The sequence below is a fragment of the Citrus sinensis genome, chromosome 9, assembly GCF_022201045.2.
Source record: "Citrus sinensis cultivar Valencia sweet orange chromosome 9, DVS_A1.0, whole genome shotgun sequence".
In the NCBI taxonomy this organism is placed as follows: domain Eukaryota; kingdom Viridiplantae; phylum Streptophyta; class Magnoliopsida; order Sapindales; family Rutaceae; genus Citrus; species Citrus sinensis.
This window is the reverse complement of record NC_068564.1, coordinates 33,431,844-33,452,897: the sequence shown is the minus strand read 5'-3', so window position 1 is coordinate 33,452,897 and position 21,054 is coordinate 33,431,844. Positions and strand designations below refer to the sequence as shown.

The 21,054-nt window shown below is 34.4% G+C and overlaps 5 protein-coding genes across 7 annotated transcripts; 1 reads left to right on the top strand and 4 right to left on the bottom strand.

Moving 5' to 3' along the window:
* Positions 1-1,682: 1,682 nt before the first annotated feature.
* On the bottom strand, positions 1,683-5,464 carry LOC102610157 (1-acyl-sn-glycerol-3-phosphate acyltransferase BAT2, chloroplastic). The gene is made up of 8 exons (XM_006473944.4): positions 5,298-5,464; positions 5,154-5,191; positions 4,396-4,462; positions 3,706-3,876; positions 3,189-3,595; positions 2,898-2,999; positions 2,465-2,764; positions 1,683-2,047 (listed from the first exon to the last, which is right to left on the bottom strand). Exons 1-7 carry the CDS (start codon positions 5,341-5,343, stop codon positions 2,549-2,551), a joined length of 1,047 nt encoding a protein of 348 aa, XP_006474007.2. The 5' UTR covers positions 5,344-5,464; the 3' UTR covers positions 1,683-2,047; positions 2,465-2,548.
* A 352-nt stretch (positions 5,465-5,816) lies between these two features.
* On the bottom strand, positions 5,817-8,767 carry LOC102610466 (APO protein 2, chloroplastic). Of its 2 annotated transcripts, none has more exons than XM_006473945.4 (4): positions 8,615-8,767; positions 8,335-8,503; positions 7,252-7,604; positions 5,817-6,739 (listed from the first exon to the last, which is right to left on the bottom strand). In XM_006473945.4, the coding sequence occupies exons 2-4, from the start codon at positions 8,455-8,457 to the stop codon at positions 5,908-5,910; spliced, it is 1,308 nt and encodes a 435-aa protein (XP_006474008.2). In that variant the 5' UTR covers positions 8,458-8,503; positions 8,615-8,767; the 3' UTR covers positions 5,817-5,907. The 2 variants fall into 2 exon arrangements, with proteins under 2 accessions (XP_006474008.2, XP_052289435.1); XM_052433475.1 differs by lacking the exon at positions 8,615-8,767 and adding an exon at positions 8,582-8,600.
* Positions 8,768-10,109: 1,342 nt separating this feature from the next.
* Positions 10,110-11,123, bottom strand: LOC102610767 (early nodulin-like protein 3). Its single transcript, XM_006473946.4, has 2 exons — positions 10,886-11,123; positions 10,110-10,529 (listed from the first exon to the last, which is right to left on the bottom strand). The coding sequence occupies exons 1-2, from the start codon at positions 11,058-11,060 to the stop codon at positions 10,192-10,194; spliced, it is 513 nt and encodes a 170-aa protein (XP_006474009.2). The 5' UTR covers positions 11,061-11,123; the 3' UTR covers positions 10,110-10,191.
* Positions 11,124-12,755: 1,632 nt separating this feature from the next.
* LOC102624679 (aspartic proteinase nepenthesin-1-like) lies at positions 12,756-14,229 on the top strand. The gene has a single exon (XM_006474547.3). It carries the CDS (start codon positions 12,756-12,758, stop codon positions 13,911-13,913), a length of 1,158 nt encoding a protein of 385 aa, XP_006474610.3. The 3' UTR covers positions 13,914-14,229.
* A 2,136-nt stretch (positions 14,230-16,365) lies between these two features.
* LOC102611068 (uncharacterized) lies at positions 16,366-20,513 on the bottom strand. Of its 2 annotated transcripts, none has more exons than XM_052433547.1 (10): positions 20,355-20,513; positions 18,773-19,760; positions 18,587-18,671; positions 18,378-18,473; positions 18,078-18,230; positions 17,885-17,992; positions 17,433-17,552; positions 17,034-17,159; positions 16,834-16,917; positions 16,366-16,684 (listed from the first exon to the last, which is right to left on the bottom strand). In XM_052433547.1, exons 2-10 carry the CDS (start codon positions 19,738-19,740, stop codon positions 16,559-16,561), a joined length of 1,866 nt encoding a protein of 621 aa, XP_052289507.1. In that variant the 5' UTR covers positions 19,741-19,760; positions 20,355-20,513; the 3' UTR covers positions 16,366-16,558. The 2 variants fall into 2 exon arrangements, with proteins under 2 accessions (XP_052289507.1, XP_052289506.1); XM_052433546.1 differs by having other exon boundaries at positions 20,272-20,441.
* Positions 20,514-21,054: the final 541 nt, after the last annotated feature.

The window sequence follows — 21,054 nt, the reverse complement described above, 5'->3', positions numbered from 1 at the left end:
AATTCTTAGATTTAAATGTTTTAATTTTTATTATTAATTTAATTTAATAGATAAATAATTAATTATTTAATAATTAATACATAAAATTTAAGTTCATGGAATATAATTTTATTTTTTTAATTCTAAAAATATTTTCTAAATCACCAACAAAATTAAAATTAAATATGTAAATATATAATTAATTTAGATGTGTAAATAACAAATATGAATTATTTAATTTTTAACAACACATGTTAATTCAGACACATTTTTTATTTATAATTGGGACAATATATTTTAAATTCTTAATTTTATTCATTGTCTTTTTTCTTTTTTGAAATTACTCATTGTCGGAAGATTGAGTTGAATTATTGTTGCACTATTTATTAGTCTAGTAAACTTTTGTTGAAAATGAGATAATAATAAGAAAATAAACTAAGATTCAATTGTGTTAATATTAAAAAACATATATTTTAAAAGGAAATATAGAAGCATTGATAGACTATACTAATTTCTTTTTATTATTCAATCCTTAGAAAACATGGTCAGCAGATTTGATAATTAGTAAATTAAAATTAAAATATTATCCTAACTAACTTTTAATTTTATGAACAGTTGATCAAATCTAATGGTAAAAATTTATACTAGTATTGATGCTGTAATTTTTATAACAGCATCATAGAGTGACCAGAAATTAGATGAGAATGTATTAAAATATTATAAATTTTAATATAATAGATAAAAGGTGTAGTCTCTAATATATTACAAATTTGTTTATTTATTTTTTAGTGAGGATGTTCTTCTCTAACTATATTAAAATTAGTGATAAATTAACAGATAAAAAATATATAAGTTTCAATACATTATAAAATAAAATATACTACATTAAAATATGTATTTTTTATTTTTAAAATTATCCTTAATTTTAATATAGTCAGAGATCTTTGAATGAAATCTATATATAGTTATTCTTTAGAGAGTAAGCCAACAACTGAGAAAGATTATATACATACATACATACATTCATTAAAATAAAAAAAAATATATCTCTTGACCACTTGATATTTCATATTTTATAAAAAATACACCAAAACTTTTTTTTTCCTACTTTCCACCTGAAGTTTACAAATTAGCTAGCTTTATGAGTTTATATAGATAATTTTGTAGTCATTATTAGCCCAATAGTTATAACATGAAATCTGCTTTTTGACATTTAGTTAGGATTATGTTCATGAAAGAAATAGTCATTTTACTTATATTCAATTAAATCCTCTAACCGTGTAAAAAAGAGACAAAAATAATACACTTCGTAAATTTCAGGAGAATATCTATTAAAAAATTAATATATGTTTGATAAAATGTAAAAATAACAAGTGGTCAGTAAATTTTACCTTTAAAATAATTAAATGTATCATTGTTGTTAAGCATATAGTAACAAACCAAAAAAAAAAAGTTGATTTTTTTAAAATAAAAAAATGTGATTAATATAAATGGAGAGAGAATATATTTCATTTCCTCTGCTCTAATATTATAATTACAAAATGTCACTATTAATAATTATTTGTCATGACTTTTTTTTTTAATTTGGTTTTAATCTCGATAGCACAAAAAGAAAATTATTTTTTCTCGACAGTACAAGTCAATTAGCTAAGCTAACAACAATGACGTTCTCCATGGGGGAGAAGAAATACATAAGAAAATAATTATTTTTAAGAGATGTTATTTTTATTCATTATTCAAAGTAAAATTCTGTTCTTTCTGTAAGTTCGATTATACACATCGTTCTCTACCAATTGCCTCTTAAATGGACCCAAGTCTTCTCAAGACATTGATATGGTCCAACAAGAGTGTAAACTAAGCCAGCCGTGTTTGGAAAAAAATTGTCAGGGCAGATCCTTTTTCATCCGCGTCAGGTGACAGCACAAAAAGAAATTATAATTAAAAAAAAAAGTCGAAAGAGATTAAAAATAAAAATGCCATTAAAAGGGTCAGCCAGCTGTTCCAAAGATGAGCTGTTTTGCGGCAAACAAAGTTACCGATGGACTTCACGTTAACAACATATACAGACCTGCAAGAACGAACAAGAACAATAGCACATCATGTATATGAAGTGGAAAAACGACGTTAAAACTAGACCAATATAACGTAGGATAAAAATGAGCGCATTATGCATTATTAGATAACAGCATATCAATTATATTACACATCAATAAGTGCACAATAATTTGATGCCTAAGTTCACAATAATTTGAATGCCTAGAGATAAGTCTTTGCGAGACTTTGGTAGAAACTCCAACCCTTCAAATACCTCTTCAGTTAAAAGTTGTCAAAATCTTCTCACACGGAGCTGTAAATGATATGAATGCAAATTGCTTTGCTCTAAAGGTCTCCACTCTCCAGTTAGATGTTTTCAGATTATTAGAAATCATGAACATTCACCTCAATTGTGTATGAAAAATGCAAAAGGGAGTTATAAAACATGTACCTTTAAGATTGTATTTCTTTCATTCATAGCATGAAATCAGGCATTGAGATGTAGCGACAAGTATTGTTTTTTGCAGTAAAATTTTCAGCTTTGAAGACCGAGTGCATCTGCAATTGAGTTTCTAGCTTCATTGCACAGTTCTCCTGCATCATGTCCTTGAATAGGCTTATGAATAACAACTTTAATGGTTCCTTCATTCAACATACCCTCCATTCCTGAAGGCATGATTTTGCCAGTTCCCACTAGAGTTATGGGTACCACCGGGACTCCAGTTTTTGCTGCAACACTGAATGCACCTTTCTGCATATCACCAGCAAGATAAATAAATGAATTCATAGAACCATAATATAATTCTAATATTGACCCCAAAGTCTTCAATAATATCATAGTCTCTTTTTCAGTATAAAGTGCCAACACGACCTTGCCAGCTCACCTTGAAAGCGCCTAATTTTCCGTCTTTACTCCGTGTTCCTTCCGGAAAGAAACATACGGAGGCCCCCTTCTTGATAAGTTCCATGCATCTCTTAAGACATTCCTATACCAGAAAACCAATAAAAATTTCAAATCCAAGGGGGTGAAGGGCAGAAACCTGAGCCTGTCGGAGGAAACAAATGAACGAACTAAGTGATAAAACACAGTTTGGAAGTTTGCCTGCTACCCTAAACAAAATAAATAACCACAAATGCTTCAATTAGAATAGGAAGGAGGAAAAGAAAAGAAATACCAATTGGCTTCGGCTATCCATGCGTTTCAAAGGAATGACACCCATCATTGACATTGCCCACCCAATGACAGGAAAGAGAAATATTCCCGTCTTGCTGATGAACTTGAAGCTTTTCCCAAGAGTGAGAAGAGTGTATATGTCTAGAAAACTCTGATGGTTGGAAACATAAACAGCAGGAGTATCTGAAGAAGGCAGATTCTCCAGCCCCTCAATCTCAAGTTTAAGAAATGGAGAAACAGTCAATGTTGCCCAAAGTTTGGCAATAAAATGATGAAATTTTCTTCGGTATCGGTCCAGCAAAAGCACAAAGGGATGACCCACAAGCATCAGCACAATCAGAAAAATGGCAACTACAGCAGTAACAGCATAAAAGCATATTCCTCTAACTTTGGACCCCAGTTTAAGTTCTGCACTTTAAAACTTTGGTGAGAAATAATTAGGCAGACAGCTGAAACTTGATAAAAGCAGGAAGGAGGAGGCAAGAGAGGAAATGACATAAAATGGTTCGCAGTGAAACCTGATAATGGGTAGGCAGCATCCGGAGTCCCAGTTCCAGCAAGTTGAGATCTCACAACTACATTTCTGGAAAATTTAATATCATAGCACCGTCTATTAAGCTTTAGATCAAAATTAGGCCATGAGAAACCAACACGCTTCCTTGTGATGCACTGAAAGCCATTTTGTGCAGCTGCAAAAGAAAGAAGAAAGCATAAAGATTAGAAAGATCTAGTTTATCAGGCACGTCTGGTAACAGCAAGAATATCCCAACCACACCTGTAATTCACTCTTACATAGTTACATATCAGATTTCACAAAGGAAAACTGCCAAACCATCAAAAGCAACAACAAATGCAAGTGTGTTATGAAATTGGTAATCCTTTTATGTTGAACTTACCACAATACAGCTGCTAACATTTAAAAGACTTTGAGAATACAGTAATTTCAACCAACCATTATCAGACATAGTTACCAACGTGAGAACAAAAGCAGAAGATGTTACAGTTAACCTTTCAATTAATAGAAGGTAAATTCTTCAAAATATTCTTAACCCAAAATGTCATGAAAGTACGTATTAAATGAACTCTGAAATTTTTCATAAGTTGGGTGTGCCACAAATAACATCGGGCAAATATAAGAAAATTGAAATGCCAGATTTTAGCGTCAGTGAGTAAATGAAGTAAAAATACAAGCTAAAAATGTTACTTACAACTATATGGATTTCTCAAAACTGCCTGATTATATGCGGAACACCCAAGCCCTTTATAAGGGCACAACTGCAAGAAGTGAAAAAAGTAACCTTAGGAGATTCTCAAATCCTATAATCTCCAGTCAACACTGGCATCAACCACACAGGAGGGGCAGAAAGCCAAAACAACTAATAGGGAATCATTTGAAACATTTACAAATAACTCGTGTACAATAAATAAATTACTTTTGATTATTGTGCTTTTTTCCATTTTTCATCTTTTCTTCTTATCGCAATGAATGAATATAACAATTCATATGATTTAGTTTTAATTGAATGGCATATAGCAATTTAATTTAATCTATGCTCTTGCAAGCTAAACACCCAATCAACTACTGAATTTTACAGCACAAAAGATTTAACCGGATCATCCAAACACTTGCAGCATATCTCTCTAAATAACATCCACAAAGCTTACAAGCTGTTTCGTCAAACAAATATAGTTATGAGTAATGCTTAAAAAGTTGATCCCAACTGATTTGACACATAGGCGGTGCTCTTACAGTTCACCATATGACAGTGAGATAATAAAATAACGATGCCACGTCAATTGGAATACAAGCTTCTGGAAGCACAGTATTATTGTTTTATTAATCCACGAAAGTCTTCTTTTGTCAAGAATTTATGTTTGGATACCCAGAAAAGCATAAATTCTTTCTCTCTCACACTGTCACTCATACCTACCAGAAACAGAGAAAATAAGAGGAATCTAAATTTACCCGCGACAAAGAAGAATGCGTAGAAGACTTTCTAGAACCTGGAGAAAATTGATAAGCAGAGAAAATAAGAAATTAGATCACTAAAAAAAATGTGTAAAATGAGTGATGCGTTCTTTCACGTATAAAGAGAGCGGGAGAGCTTACGGAGATGAAGTAAACTCAAGGAAGGATAAGCAGCAGCGACTTCCATGGAAGAAGCAACGAAAGTGCGTTTAGTGCCCTTATCTTTCTGCCTTTTTTTTTTTTTTTCCCAATTATATTCTTTTTAAAGAGATTGTAAAAATCCAGACTTTTGATTGGGAACAGAATGTGCGTCTTAATCTTTTTCGTCTTTCTGCTTTCGTGAAACTTTATGGGATGGGGTGGGCCTAAGAAAACCTGGGCCTTTAGTCCCGGTTGCCACGTTGATAAGAAAAATCATTTTTAAAATGAAATAATTAGATAATATTTAGTTTCGAAAAGTCTGTAGACCTGGCTGGTCCAACACCTCCTAGTCCTACCTACTATGGAATGGCTGCCATGCATAGAAATTATCAGTCAGCTCTAGCAGTCTAGCAGACAAGTAGCATACAAGATAATGATACAGGTTTCAAGTTTAATTTTTCTACTTACAAGTCTTTAATATCTTCGGTTCTGAATAAAACAAGAAATCGATGCAAGATATAGTTACAAGTTCATTGCATTTCATTTCAATAAACCCCACTACAACTTTATATTTTGTTTTAAACAAACAATAATATGTGTACAAAGCAACTCAAACCACCATTTCAGCTTCTCGAATACTTGTAGGGATCCCAACATCTAATCTCATGGTTGGCTTGTATTGCTCTGGCACTGCTGCCCCAGCCTGAACACATATTTCTACCACGGCAGGGGCTTGTCCGTAAAAGCTTTTGAACTCCCGTCTTAACGGAGGCCCGTTCACATCAGGAACATGCCAGACATATCTCGGCGGTATCAAGTCATCGAGAACTGCTGCTTGCCAACCATGTTGGCCATTACGTTGTTGGTGCTTAAAGGCGCCGCAGTTCTGCGCCTTGTGTCCAGATGGACCCACATGCACCTCTGGGCAATATCCACAAACCCTCACTGGGTACATCATCATTAGCCTCCTAGCTCCTCCCCGCATCTTTTCCCATACTTGAAGTGTTTCTTCCGCAAGCAAAACTGTTTCTTCTTCATTGGATGGGGCTACTATTTCAGAATCCGGTATTTCAGTTAAAATCGGTTTTAATGGAACAGGTGGATCAGGTTCTGGCAGATCGCTTTCATCAGCATCAATAAATTCTTTTCTACCTATGCGGATGATTGGCTTTCGTCTCCTTTTCGTGGGAAATTCAGGAATTTCCACACCAGCTTGGATGCAAAGCTCAGTCACAGCCGGAATTCGAGGAATAGAAAATCTCTCATCATGACGAATACGCTTTCCTAGGCGGTCAAAAAGATGGTATGCTTCAACTTGCAAAAGTATATCTTCAAGGGCTGCATTTGTCCACTCATGAAGACCCTTGCGAAAGGCAGAATCAGGGCCTTTGCATGACTTGAAACGATGTCCAACAGGTCCCACGTGAATTTCATTACAAAATCTGCAGAACAGCAAATGCATTATTAGGCAGGGTCATACATCATATTCACTATAATAGTCTGAATGATCAAAATACTTCTACAAAAGTACATTAAAGTGCGGCCTGCAACAGTTCGTAATGTCCAACATTCTTTACTAGATTGCTTACAGGAGGAACTATTAACCATAGACATGTTCAAGAATCTCCACCGAAGTAGAAGATAGAGTTCTAACATCACAAATGATCTAAATCATCTGTATCAAATGTTCACCACATATGAATCAGTTAGATCTTCTGATACACCATTTACTTCTTATGACACCACAGCCAATGAGGAAAAACAAATGTGAAAATTGTACAAGATCATTTTTTGGCATGGCCATAAACCGGCCATAAATTCTATGCCATCCACTTATACAAGGGCATAAAATGTGATTACACACAACAGTAATTTAACTAATATTTATTATTTCTGAACTAACACTTATTGAAATATAAAAGATGAAATTAGTGACAAAGATGTGGAAACTTACACGCAAGCATGCACAGGCACCACTTTCCAGAGCTTCTTGAGATTGTTAATCAATGTAATTCTCGCATTTAACACATCATAGGCCACTGGTATAAGGTTTTTAACCAGCAACCCTCTTTTTGGAGGTGGGACTGGTCTTCTGGGTTGGCCACTCCGATTTTTGGCCCTTGCTCTAGCAGCTCGCCTCAGCTCCACTATAGGAATTGGAAATGGCTTCTTTTCTCTCTTTGAGTACTGCCGAGGTAAATCTGCATTTTGCGGATAATCCTGTCTAGCAGCCAAAGCATATGGATGCTGCAACTTTTTCGATGGAACTCTAGACTTTAATTGAAGTTTATATTTTCCGCTACTAAGCTGCAGAAATATTAACTCAGAAACTTTACAGAAACTTCATGAGGTTACAATTATTCAGTAAACCATCAAAAATTGATAGTTATCAAAATTTGTAGCAGCATTAATGTCAGGTTTTATAGGGCCACAGAATAAAGTTGGCCTATGATACAACAGATGACATGCTAGCTCAATAACCTTATCTCTTATTCCACAACACAAGGGAACCCATTACCTCTTATTCTACAACACAAGGCAACCCACATGAAAGTTTCTTTTGCAATGTGAATGGATCATCTCTCCAATTGATTAGAAACTAGGCAAGGCCAAATGGAACTAAACTATCCAGCAAAATTTGAATACTTTATCGACGAATTTCAGAATCAGACATCAATCTCACTGAGACTAAGGACCAGTTTGAAACTGTCATGCTTTAGCTTAATTTTAAAGGCATAACAAATTAACAACTTGCACATGACTACTATTGATTCCATTCCACAGCAGCTCCGAATTAAAAGCCACAACATCTCAATTTAATCATAACATGCACAATCAATTCTAGCTAATTCTTCAAATATGACAAATTGAAATAATAGCCACTGAGTTAAAACATACCAATTCTTAGACAAAAGTACAAATAAAAAGCGCAGATAAACAAATTTCAGTAACATTAAAAAAGGTCAAATTTAAGTTTCATATAGAGAAAAAAAGACAAACAGGAAAAGAAGCACTATGAACTTCAAAATGTGCATACCTTCAAAGAATGAAGAGAGCTAAGACCTGAGTGAAGGTTAAGTCGTGAATTCCGTGTAAAAATGGAGGTTCCCGCTTTGGGTTGAGGGAAAACTGTTACTTTGCCACAAGATAATAAATCCATTTACCAAAATGGGACTTCTTTTAGCAGACCCAGAACAAAATTTTGCCTGAAAAATTTTGTTTTTAAAAAGTTGCTACACTTTTAATAATAATAAACGATGTGAAATTTTGGGTAATAGACATACTCATAGAGAAGTGAACAGAAAGAAAGAGCTTACAAGTGTCAAAATGAAGAGAAATATTGCGGTGATATCTGAGCATTTATGTCCATTGAATTATTAGGAGGAAAACAGGGAAAGGAAGAAGATTTTAGATTTCGTATTTTGTGCTCATGATTTTCCATGTAAATTAGTGGGCTTCTACAAGGCCTGAAAGAGTATCAAATTTGAGATTGGGGCGAATTAGGGGCCCAACTGAGGCCCAAATCAGAAACACCCGGTGTAGTTAAAGTGCGACCATCCATAACTAGAACAGACTGTAATAAGTTAATAACACAATATGTAGTTGTGTATCCAAAAAAGAGGGAAAAAGCAGAATATGTGATTAATTAAATTTAATGTCGAGTTATTAAGAAATAGGCAGCAACTATATTGGACAAGTGCGCACTTTAAAATGCGGGATAACTTCCATAATTAAGCAAGAGAAACTGATAAATAACTTCAATTGGATTTCTACAAATTTTTGTCCTCTTTTTAAGGCATTTATTCTCTTTAATTTCTACGATACCCTATCACGAATATGATCAAGACTTATTAATTTTTGTATTTGACAATTTTTTTTTTTTAAAAAAAAAAACACACACTAGTTACTGTCTTACTGATGCATATTGATTCCAAAGGAAATAAGACTTCTCTTTTAATTTCTTTTCTTCTTCTATATCTCACGTGCAAGAATCTCATCTAATAATTTCTCCTTACCTGCGAAAATACTCTAAACATCATCTATAAATCCTTAACCCCTCTCTATCCCCTATAAAATCCCCTTTTAATCGCCGTGAACACTTTCCAAAACCAACCCCACCTAAGCATACCTACCATTTCAACAACTACAATTATTACTTTTCATAGAATTATATATTGGGTTAATTATCCCTGAATGGCATATGTTTTGACAAATTAAAAAAAAAAAAGATTTATTTTTGAAAATAATTAAATGGGTGATATTCAATTAACTTTTACTGTTAAGTTTAATAGAAATAGTAAATTAGTTATAAAATAACATTTCTACCCCTATAATTTTACAAAAAGACCTTTCTATCCCTACAATTTATATAAAGTAGCATCTATGTTCCTACAAATTAATTACAAAATGATGTTTCTGCCCTACTAACTTATTTTTAATTTTTTGAACAGAAAAATATTAAAAAAAAAACCTAAGGCTTATTAACAAGGCATTTTTATCCTTAAAAAAAAAAAAAAGGTATTTTTTGGTCAAATCAATTTTTTTAAAAAAAAAATTTATTGCATCAAACTAATTTATGAACTTAAAGAAGCAGATCTCTTATGAATTATTCCAATTTTGGTACAACAATTTGAATTAATTTTCAACCCGCTATTTAAATTGCTTAACATGTAAGTACTTTAATCACCAAACTTCCTCTTCAAGCAAAAATAAATCATGAAAAGGCAAGTAATCAGAAGAAGATTTATCATCACAATACCTAATATATATGAGCTTAAGAATTTAAGTAAAGATCCTCAAAACGTCGTAACGTAATCTAAAAGTATCTCAAAGCAAAAATTATCTTCAAAACACAGTTTTGATCTCACAAATCTCAAGAGATCTTATTTTTATCTTAAAACAAAGCAAACCCAGCTAGGAGAGTTATTACACCCTTAAACCCTAACTTGAATTCATCGCCAGCAGCACTGTTCTGATTAGGAGCCGGCGCCGGAGCAGATGCCGGAGCATTGAAAGACTTGAATTTGTTAGACATGACCACCACAAAAAGTTTCTCTCCCTTCTCACAATTACCGTCGGCGCCGCTGATGAAGTAATGTGGCCCTGATCGGCTCAGTTCGATCTTTGTGTTCCCATCTTTGTATTCTTTGATTGGTTTTGATTTGTTGCAGCTGTTATAATCATCTCTTGTCACTTGTAGCACTGAATCAGTCTTGCCATCAAACTTAAACACTAACATTAAAAAAAAAAAAAATTAGTGTACGATGATAAAAGGTGAGGGAAAATTTATGAATCTTTATGCAAACAAATGCATGAAATGGAAAATCTCAAATTGGGATTGTGAGTACAACTGATTTATCATCTGTACATCCAAAAAATTAACCAAGACATGAGGGTTCTAATACGATACTTTGAGACCATGACTCTGGTGCCATGTTAATGAACTGAAACAAGATTTAAAAAAAGAAGAAGAGATATTATTAGAAATATGATATTAGTAAAGTGATGGAAAATTAGAGTTTATATATAGCAAACTAAGTGAGATAAATATAAGATTAACAAAGTATAAGAATTTGAAGAGAAATTACTGAGAGAATCGCCAATTCTGAACCGGGTTTTCTCTGCCCAAAGATTGAGAAAGTCAGGAGATGGAGGAATTGACCATGAATTTTCTTTGCCTCCCACAAGAATTTCCTTGGCTTCAGAGGTAAATAAGAAACACGTGAGGGCTAAAATGCTGATAAAAAACCTGGAAGAAGCCATTGCTTAGACAGTAATGATGATGGAGAAAGGAGAAGAAGAACAATGCAAGTAACGAGAGTGGCCTAGGGTTGTGCCCTTTATAGTTGCTGGGTTTAGGTTTAGACTAAGGTTTGGGACACTTGGCAAACAATCATTTGTAAAGATGATTTTGTGATGAGGTTCGGATTGCTCGAAGCAGTTCATGTATGACACTTGGCCGAACCCATTTACTTTCTGATTGGGTTTGAAGTGTGAAATATAATTAAACAACGTAAATCTTCTTGTTTCATGTGAAGAACTATTTACAATTCTTGATTGAATGACTTAATTGTCGTCTGTCTTATTAGGTTCTCAGGGTAAGAATTGTTTTAATTTAGGGCTAGTTTGGGAATAATCGAGGTAGATTATGAGCGTTGCAAAGATAAGGATATGGTTTTTCATGCCTAAAGATGGAACGTGACAGCAAAATTAGAGCTGGCTTGGCAAAAATAAAAGAAAGAGAGTGAATGAAGTTAATCTAAATGTCAATGGACGTTTTTGATGATTAATTTGATACTTCAATATTTTGTCCATTAGTGTGTCTCTTAGGAATGGGTCTTAATAATTGTTCTTAATCTTGTTTGGTATGGCCAATTGATCATTGATTTAAATCAATATGGCGTTATATTGGACAAAGGAATAAATATTGGACAAGTGTCGAATTTACATCACATGTCATGTTTATCAAATTCACATTAATTTTTTTTTAATTTCTTTTATTTGAAGTTCTATTTTAAAGTTGGCACCATTAGCTTCGCGGTTATGTGCTTTGTGATTGGCCAAATTTCTTTTCGCTTATAACTGAGAATTATTAAATAGGCGTTTTAACCATAATTAAGCACGTAATTAAGTGTTGATGCATGATCTCTCTTTCGTATATTTCAGTAAAATAATATTTCAATTTTGATAGATCAAGTATTTGAGTTCAATCATCTTAAGAATTTCCAACAAATCATCAATAATTAATCGAGAATATTATTTATCCTAAAAATAAAATAAAAACCATTAGCCAGCCCGCCACTAATTAGCTTACTTCTATAATCCTTTCGATTTGCCATATGTTTTTAAAGAACTTAATTGCGCTACGTATGCATTTATGATAATGTAATCTTTGAAATTTAATTACTTTTGTATTTTTGTCTAATAATTATCATCAAATTACAAGATTTTGTTTTATTTAGGAGAAACAGATATTATGAGCGAATTTTAATTCATAAACCTCCTTTCTCTTAGATTAATTATGCACGCAAGAGGAACCCGACCTTGTCCCATATTCACATTCTTTCTCTTTGTTACACTTTTTTCTTTCATCATCTATTTATAGATCTCTCTTTCTATATCTTCATCATCTTTATGCTTCGTTCTTTCCTTTTTCTCTTTTACCTTCTATATTTGTATATATGCACACAACCATGTATCTATCTCCCTCCTATCAACAACTAAACTTTCATACCAAGAAATTCAAATTAATTTCCATTTATCATGCCATCTTCACACGCAATATTACTTCTTTCACTCATTACCTTACCTTTCACAAGCACCCGTATTTTCACTTCAACAACCGCCGCACCCGCCGCCGGGAAACCTAAACGCTTAGTCACCAAGCTTCTTCACCGGGACTCTCTCTTATACAACCCTAATGACACCGTTGACGCACAAGCTCAACGCACTCTAAACATGTCAATGGCTCGTTTCATTTATTTGTCCCAAAAATCATCTCAGAAAGCTCATGACACTCGAGCTCATCTTCATCCTGGAATCTCTACTGTTCCTGTATTTTACGTGAACTTCTCCATCGGTCAGCCACCCGTTCCGCAGCTCGCCGTCTTGGACACCGGCAGTAGCCTCATATGGGTTAAATGCCAGCCCTGTGAACAATGTGGTGCAACAACTTTTGATCCTTCTAAATCACTCACGTACGCCACTTTGCCTTGCGACTCCAGTTACTGCACAAATGATTGCGGCGGATATCCTGATGAATGCTGGTACAATATTCGATACACAAACGGTCCTGATTCACAAGGAACCATTGGCAGTGAGCAATTCAACTTTGAGACATCAGACGAAGGCAAGACATTTTTATATGATGTAGGATTTGGGTGTAGCCATAACAATGCACATTTTAGCGATGAACAATTTACAGGAGTATTTGGACTTGGCCCAGCAACTTCCAGCACACACTCACTTGTAGAAAAAGTTGGCTCTAAATTTTCATATTGCATTGGTAACTTAAATTATTTTGAGTATGCATATAACATGTTAATATTAGGCGAAGGAGCAATACTTGAAGGTGATTCAACCCCAATGTCTGTCATTGATGGATCTTATTATGTTACACTTGAAGGAATAAGTCTTGGGGAGAAAATGCTTGATATTGATCCAAATTTATTCAAGAAAAATGATACTTGGTCTGATGCTGGAGTTTTCATCGATTCTGGTACTACACTAACTTGGCTAGTCCCAAGCGCGTATCAAACACTACGCAAAGAGGTCGAAGATCTGTTTCAAGGGCTATTGCCAAGTTACCCAATGGATCCGGCGTGGCATTTGTGCTATTCCGGGAACATTAATCGAGATCTTCAAGGTTTTCCGGCGATGGCATTTCATTTTGCTGGCGGGGCTGATTTGGTTCTTGATGCTGAAAGTGTATTTTACCAGGAGTCTTCCTCTGTGTTTTGCTTGGCTGTTGGTCCAAGTGATATTAATGGTGAAAGGTTTAAAGATTTGTCTATTATAGGGATGATAGCTCAACAGAATTATAATGTAGCTTATGACCTTGTAAGCAAACAATTGTATTTCCAAAGAATTGACTGCGAGCTTCTTGCTGATGATTGATACACACACACGCACCCACAAACACGCCATAGCCCTTTAAAAATGTCTTTCAAGGAAATATTTTGATTAATTAAAGTCGACCCTCTAAAGCAAGTATTGCTCCTTTACCTAAAATTAACATTGTGTGTGTTATTGTGTCATTATTTGTGTGTGTGTGTGTGTTTGTGTGATCAAGACGCACGAAAATTTTGCAATATTCAAAATATTGTGTCTTCGCATAAGCATAGTTGATTGAATACCTCATCATCAAATGCGCGTAATCTTTTTGTTTCGTTGAAGGAAATCATTTTACAATTCTTGACTGAATGACTAAAATATGCTTTGATTTATTATATTTTTCTTTTTGGGTAATAATTGTTTTTAATATGTGTTACTGGGGGAATCAAGATAGAGGAAGAGCGCTACATGATAGAATTATTGGGTGAGATTTTTTGAATTCACAAATATAGTACTCTTTGACAAATTTCTTAATTGCTTGATTTTTGAGTCTCTTATTTATTTATTGAATCCACCTAAAATTATTACTTTTATCCTAAATTTTATTTTAGAGTTGATACAATTCTGTACTGGCTTCATGACGAGGTGCCTATTAATTCCAACCATACAAAATCTGATTGATATATTTTCTTATTGATTTATTAAGATTTACTAAAATAGGAATTTTAACTAAATAAGCGAGAAACGATTTCTTTTATATATTTCAATAAAATGTTATTTGAAGTTGAAGGCATCCAGTAAATTACTTATAATTTACCGTAAATCAACCAATTAATTTGCCAAATTATTTCTGACCATCTTATAACATGCGCATCTATGATATCGTAACATTAAAATTTTACTTGATATATATATTTGGTCTAATAATCATCAAGCACAGGATTCCTTTGTTGAGAAGAATATATATTAACTTCCATTATCTGTGATATAATAACCACAAGAGGAACCTAATCTTCTCCCTTATTCACAATCTTTCTCTTCACTCCCACAGGGTCAGTTTAAAAAATATCCATCTATCTTCATAATCTTTATGCTTCACCCTCTCTCTTATATCTTTTATTGCCTTCTATCTATGTATTTAAACACAAACATGCCCTATCAACAGGCTAAAATTTCATGCCACGAAGTTCATAAAAATTTCCTTTTGCAGAATTCAACAAAAAGGGGGAAGAAAAAGATTAAAAAGAAAGAAATCCTCTTTTTAGCTGCCGTGCCAGGTTCACATGCTGTGTTACTTCTTTCCCTCGTACTCTTACCCTTCGCAAACACCAATTTCACTTCAAGCGCTGCGCCGAAACCAAAACGCTTAGTCACCAAGCTTCTTCACCGAGAATCTCTCTTATACAACCCTAATCTCGCCATTGAAGCACAAATATTGAATGCGTTATAAAAACGTCAGTGGCTTGTTCCATTCATTTGTCCCAAAAATCATCTCAAAGCACTCATGACACTCGAGCCCATCTTCATCCCGGAATCTCTACTATTCCTATATTTTAAGTAAACTTCCCCATCGGTCAGCCACCTGTTCACAGCTCGCCGTGTTGGACACCGGAAGTAGCCTCATATGGTTAAATGTCAGCCTTGTGAACAATGTCGTGCAACAACTTTTGGTCCTTCTAAATCACTCACATACGCCACTTTGCCTTGCGACTCCAGTTACTGCACAAATGATTGCAGTGCATTTTCTGATGAATGCTCGTACAAAATTCGATACACACGGGGTCGTGACTCACAAGGAACCATTGGCTGTGATTTGGACTTGGCCTACCAACTTCCAGCACACCATCACTTGTAGATGGCTCAAAATTTTCATATTGCATTGGTAGATTAAATTATTTTGAGTATGAATATAACATGTTAGTATTAGGTGAAGGAGCAATACCTGAAGATGATTCAACTCCAATCAATGTCATGGATGGATCTTATTATGTTACCCTTGAAGGAATTGGCCTTGGGGAGAAAATGCTTGATATTGATCCAAATTTTTTCAAGAAAAACGATACCAGGTCTGACGACGGAGTTTTTGTCAATTCTGGCGCTACACTAACTTGGCTAGTCCCAAGCGAGTATCAAACACTTCGTAAAGAGATAGAACAACTCCCTGAAGGGAGGACTGTTGTCGAGATACCCAATGGGGCCGGCGTGGCATCTCTTCTTCTCCGGGGACATCAATCGAGATCTTCAAGGTTTTCCAGCGACGGCATTTCCTTTAGCTGGTGGGGCTGATTTGGCATTTCCTTTTGCTTCTCCGGGGACATTTGCTTATACAGGTTTCTTCCTCGGTTCTGCTTGGCTGTTGGTCCAAGTGATTTTTACTGGTAAAAGTCATAATGATTTGTCTATCATAGGCATTATAGCTCAGCAGAACCAAATAATGTAGCCCATGACCTAGTAAACAAACAATTGTATTTCCACATAATTGACTCCGAGCTTCTTGATGATTGACATATAGAAATGCTTTCAAGACACTAAATTTTGATTAATGACACATGCACGCAAGGCATCAAGAGAAGGCACAAATACAGTACAAAACATTTAACATAAAATTACAACCGCAAGGGACTGATTTCCCCTCCAACAAAAGTAACAGGGTCATGGCAACACATAGTTCAAGAACAACATAGCACATAACTGGGTTGAGACATCACTTATTTCAGAAGGGTTTTAACAATTGACTTGACATTCAGTTTCTTCAAATCTGTATACGATTGTCCGCATCCAACGAACATCACAGGAGCTCCCGACACATAGACCATTGATAATGCTGCTCCAACCTGCAGCATGAACTACAATTATATGCAAGCGAAAACAACTCACAGATACTCAAAACCAATCGAACAAGCCAACAGTTTGGCCTAAGTGTTGGTTTGTGTGTTCTTGTGTACACATGCATGGATGTGAATAGGCAGAGTTAATTGCCTACCTTATCATCAATTGTATCGAATTTAGTGAGCAATATCCCATCAATCAATTGTGGATTAGGAGAAGACGACAGGTCAGCTAATTTCTGCAAGAAGAAAAATGGATGATCGTGATCATAAAATATTTGGAGATTTTAGAACAATAACGTTAACAGATAGGCACAGTAAAAGCAACATATAAAATCCTGAATACGAAACCAACCTGATTGAACTTAGACAGTTGATCAACAGCATCATTCCCCACTAGAGCCTCTCCGACAAACAGGACAAGGTCTGGATTGTTGAGGTAGATAAGCTTTGACAGTGCCCTCATCAGCGGCTCATTATCCTAATAATATTAATATAGATATATTAACAGAAGAGGAGTAAGAAATGTGCACGCAAACCATAGGTTTCAAATCAATATCCAACTTAGATATCACTAAAGCAAATCCCAATAACACCAGTATAAGTGGGTCTTTTTATTGCTTGCTCACTTTGCTTCTTTTCGTTTCAAACAATCAAAGCTCCACATACCTCGAAAAGTGATAATATTCACAAAATGCTCACAGACAGTATGCAAATATATATGCAATAAAAACAGATAATATTCGATGATTACTTGCATCCGACCAGCTGTATCAACAAGAACAACATCAGAGCCATTGCGTGTGGCCTCCTGGATAGCTTCCTTTGCAACAATTGCAGGATCTTTTTCATAGCCCTTTTCAAATATAGGGACCTGGCAAGCACCATTAGAAACAAGTGATTATGTATGTTTTCAAGGGTAAACTTCAATTCCAATGACAATCTTCAATTTATCCAGAAGTTTGAAAACTTCAATTTACCCCCATTTTCATTTAGAAGATGATGACAAATGGGGGGTGCATTGATGACCTTTTTTTTTTTAATTTCTTCTTAATAGTAAATAGGTATAAATTGACGTTGTCGCACTTTTGGGGGGGTAAATTGAAGATTGTCATTCTAAGAATGTGGTATATTGAAGTTTACCCTATTTTCAAACCAATGAAGACGCTAATAACCATGAAAGAATAACTAATGTCATAGTCATACCTGGAGCCTGCGTGCGTGAGTTCGCAACTGTTCGACAGCGCCAGAGCGGAATGTATCACATGCAGCCATCATAACACTGACCTTGTGCTGAAGAAGCCAGTAAGCTACCTGCATAGACAAGTTTGAAATTAGCAAGCTTGATCAGAAAATATGCCCTAAATTACCCAAAATCTATCAAGATGATCAGCTTAACCTTAGCTAGGTTGGTAGATTTCCCAACTCCATTAACACCAACGAAAACAACTACATATGGCTTCCGTTGTTCCTTGGCAGCGTGAACATCTCTTAATATATCAATGGAACGCCTAGGAGTTAAAATGCGAACAAGAGCCTCTTCCATTGCAGCCTGCAGTGGTAATTTTAGTATGATATTGCTCATTTGCTCTTATAAAATAAAATATAAAAAACAAAAAAAACAAAACAAAAACAAAAACAAAAAGCAAGAAGACAAATCGGAGAATTCAAATATTAGAGGAAACTAAAAATCAAATACCTGCACAATTGAAGAAATCCTTGTAAATGAGGCCAGCTTTTTGCCTTCAAGACTTGCTGCAACTGATTCACAAAGTTTCTCAGCTATCTCCTCAGCCTAAAATGTCAGTGCTCAAGTCCATTAACAACTTCTTAAGAATGATCAGAATAGCAAATGAAAGAAAAACTAATAAACATCAGAGGAAAAAGGTAAAAGATTCAGATACATACAACATTCTTGGTCATGAGCCTATCCTTGAGAGCTTTCAGAGCGGGTTCAAGGTCTGCCTTATCCAAGTTTGCCTTTCCAGCAATACTGGGTTAAAAATAAAGACAATTTAATAAATAGAACATATTTTTAACAAACAGATTTATTAAGAGATTAATCAACCAAATTGAGTCATCAAGGAAAAATACCTCTGGAACATAGATGAAAACCAGCCCGTCTTCTTAGCATCAGGCTTGTTGTGCTTACCCACTTCTTCATCTTCTTCGGATTCACTATCACTGCTGAAAACCTCTTCCTTGTCCATCATACTTTCACCATGATCTGCTGCCTCAACCTCGATATTACTGCCATTTCCACCTGCAGGATCCGTGAAGTCCAATTTGGACTCTGGAGGCGAATCGTCCCAAACTCTGTTCTTCTTTGTTATCTTTTTCTTTGGGTCTGGATTTGAACCCTTGCTAACAACAGTATCAGTTTTCTTACCACCTTTATTTCTTAACTTCTGTAACTTACTTACATCAAAAGCCCCAATATTAGAACTAGTATTTTCTTTACCGTTAGCAACACCTGTTACCCTAGATTCTTCAATCTCAACATTGCCGACATTGGAGTGTCCATTCTCCAATTTACGGCCTCTCATATTATCACTATCCCCGTCATCATTTGCCGAGCCACCTCCACTCCTGTTACTTCCCCTTTCAAATCCACCCTTTTGCAGCTGTCCTCCCTGCTTCTTAAGGTTATTCATAGGCTTAGTAACTTGCTTTGATTTCTTTAACTCCTCCGCCCTAGCTTCTGCCTCCTTCCTAAGTTGTCTAAACATTTCATCAAAATCTGAATAGTCAGTTCGTTTTGGATCATAAATCTCTGAAAAGGATTGCTTCATCATGGCCAGCAGATCATCCACATAGAGCAGATGGAGTATACGCTGATACACGGCAACAAACACCAGGCCGAGCTCATTATGAAAGGTCCATTTGAGAGTGTATGCTGCACCTGCAGAATCGTAATTGAACGATGCTAAACCAGATCGTTCCTCCAAAAGACATGACCGAATCAACGTGTCAATCGGCGATCCTTTCAGAGCATTGCCTAGCTCCTTACATGTCCAGAGGATTAACCCTCCTCTAGTAAAGATCAGTAACTGCTCTAACATTATGGAGTTTCACAAAATACCTGCAAAGAGAAGGTGGGGAAAAAACAAAAAGAAAAGAAAAGGACATCAAATTTAACACCAAAGCCATAATCAATTGCAGCAAAAATATAAAATTTCACACCAAAAGCACAACCAGATGCCGCAACAACCAAAGCTTCAATACCTAATCAGATACAGCAAAAATATGAAACCTAAACAACAAATAACCAATCAGATGCAGCAAAAATCAGGCTCTAACACCAAAACTACCATTTGACAGGTCTAGGTTAGAAGAAACTTACAAATTCCTACGATTTCAATATTGAATTGAAAAATATATATATATATCTACAAACTGAAATTTTAAAAGTTCGCCTATAAAAAAACCAAAAAAATAATAAAATCCCAGCACAGTCGATCAACAAATCAGATTTGACAATTTTTTGATTCGATTCTAACGATCGTTCCCCCGATTAAACATTTAATTACATGTCTCTAACCAAAAGCAATCAAAACAAAATCTTGAAATTAAAGATCATTAGATTTACATACCTTTTCGAGGAATTAAAAGACAAAAGGACATTAAAAGGAATAAGGAGTTTGGATTCGTCAGACTCGAGGAGTCAGTTAATTACCTGTCTGCTTTATTCTACCAAAAAAATGAAAAATTAAAAAAAAAATCAAAGGAGAAATTGGAGAGTCAGTGAGAGAAATTAAAAGGGAAAGTTGAAAATAATGTGCTATTTATAATATTAGGATTTTCATTTTTATTTTTTTTTTGTTTGGACGGTGAATAGTAACTAGTAAAGCCCACGCCGCCATCGGGCAGCTATGCTTCCGACAACATTCCTTTGCAAATTGATATTTATATATTTTGGAGAAAAAGGACATCTATATTCTCAAAATACGAAAAAATAATTATATATGTTATTAAATTTTTAAAAAATAGTTAATAGAATTTTTTTAATCATAATAATATTTAAATATAATAGTTAAAAATTAACTTTAAATTTTTTAACCAATAAAAACTTAATATAAAATATAATCTATATAGTGGACTAATAATATTAAATTATTTTTAACATTTAAAATAATATTAAAATTTAAAGCTATTACATTTATTTAAATAATATACTCGTATTTATTATACAGATTTTAAATAAATCTTTAGGTTAAATAAATTCTAAAATTAATAAAATATCTCCTTATTAACAATATTAAAATTATTTTTTGCATAATATTCAAAATAATTTTTATTTTTATTTATTTTAAAATTATGTTTCTATTTATTATTAAATATTACTTTAATATAATAAAATAGGTCTAATAGATTGT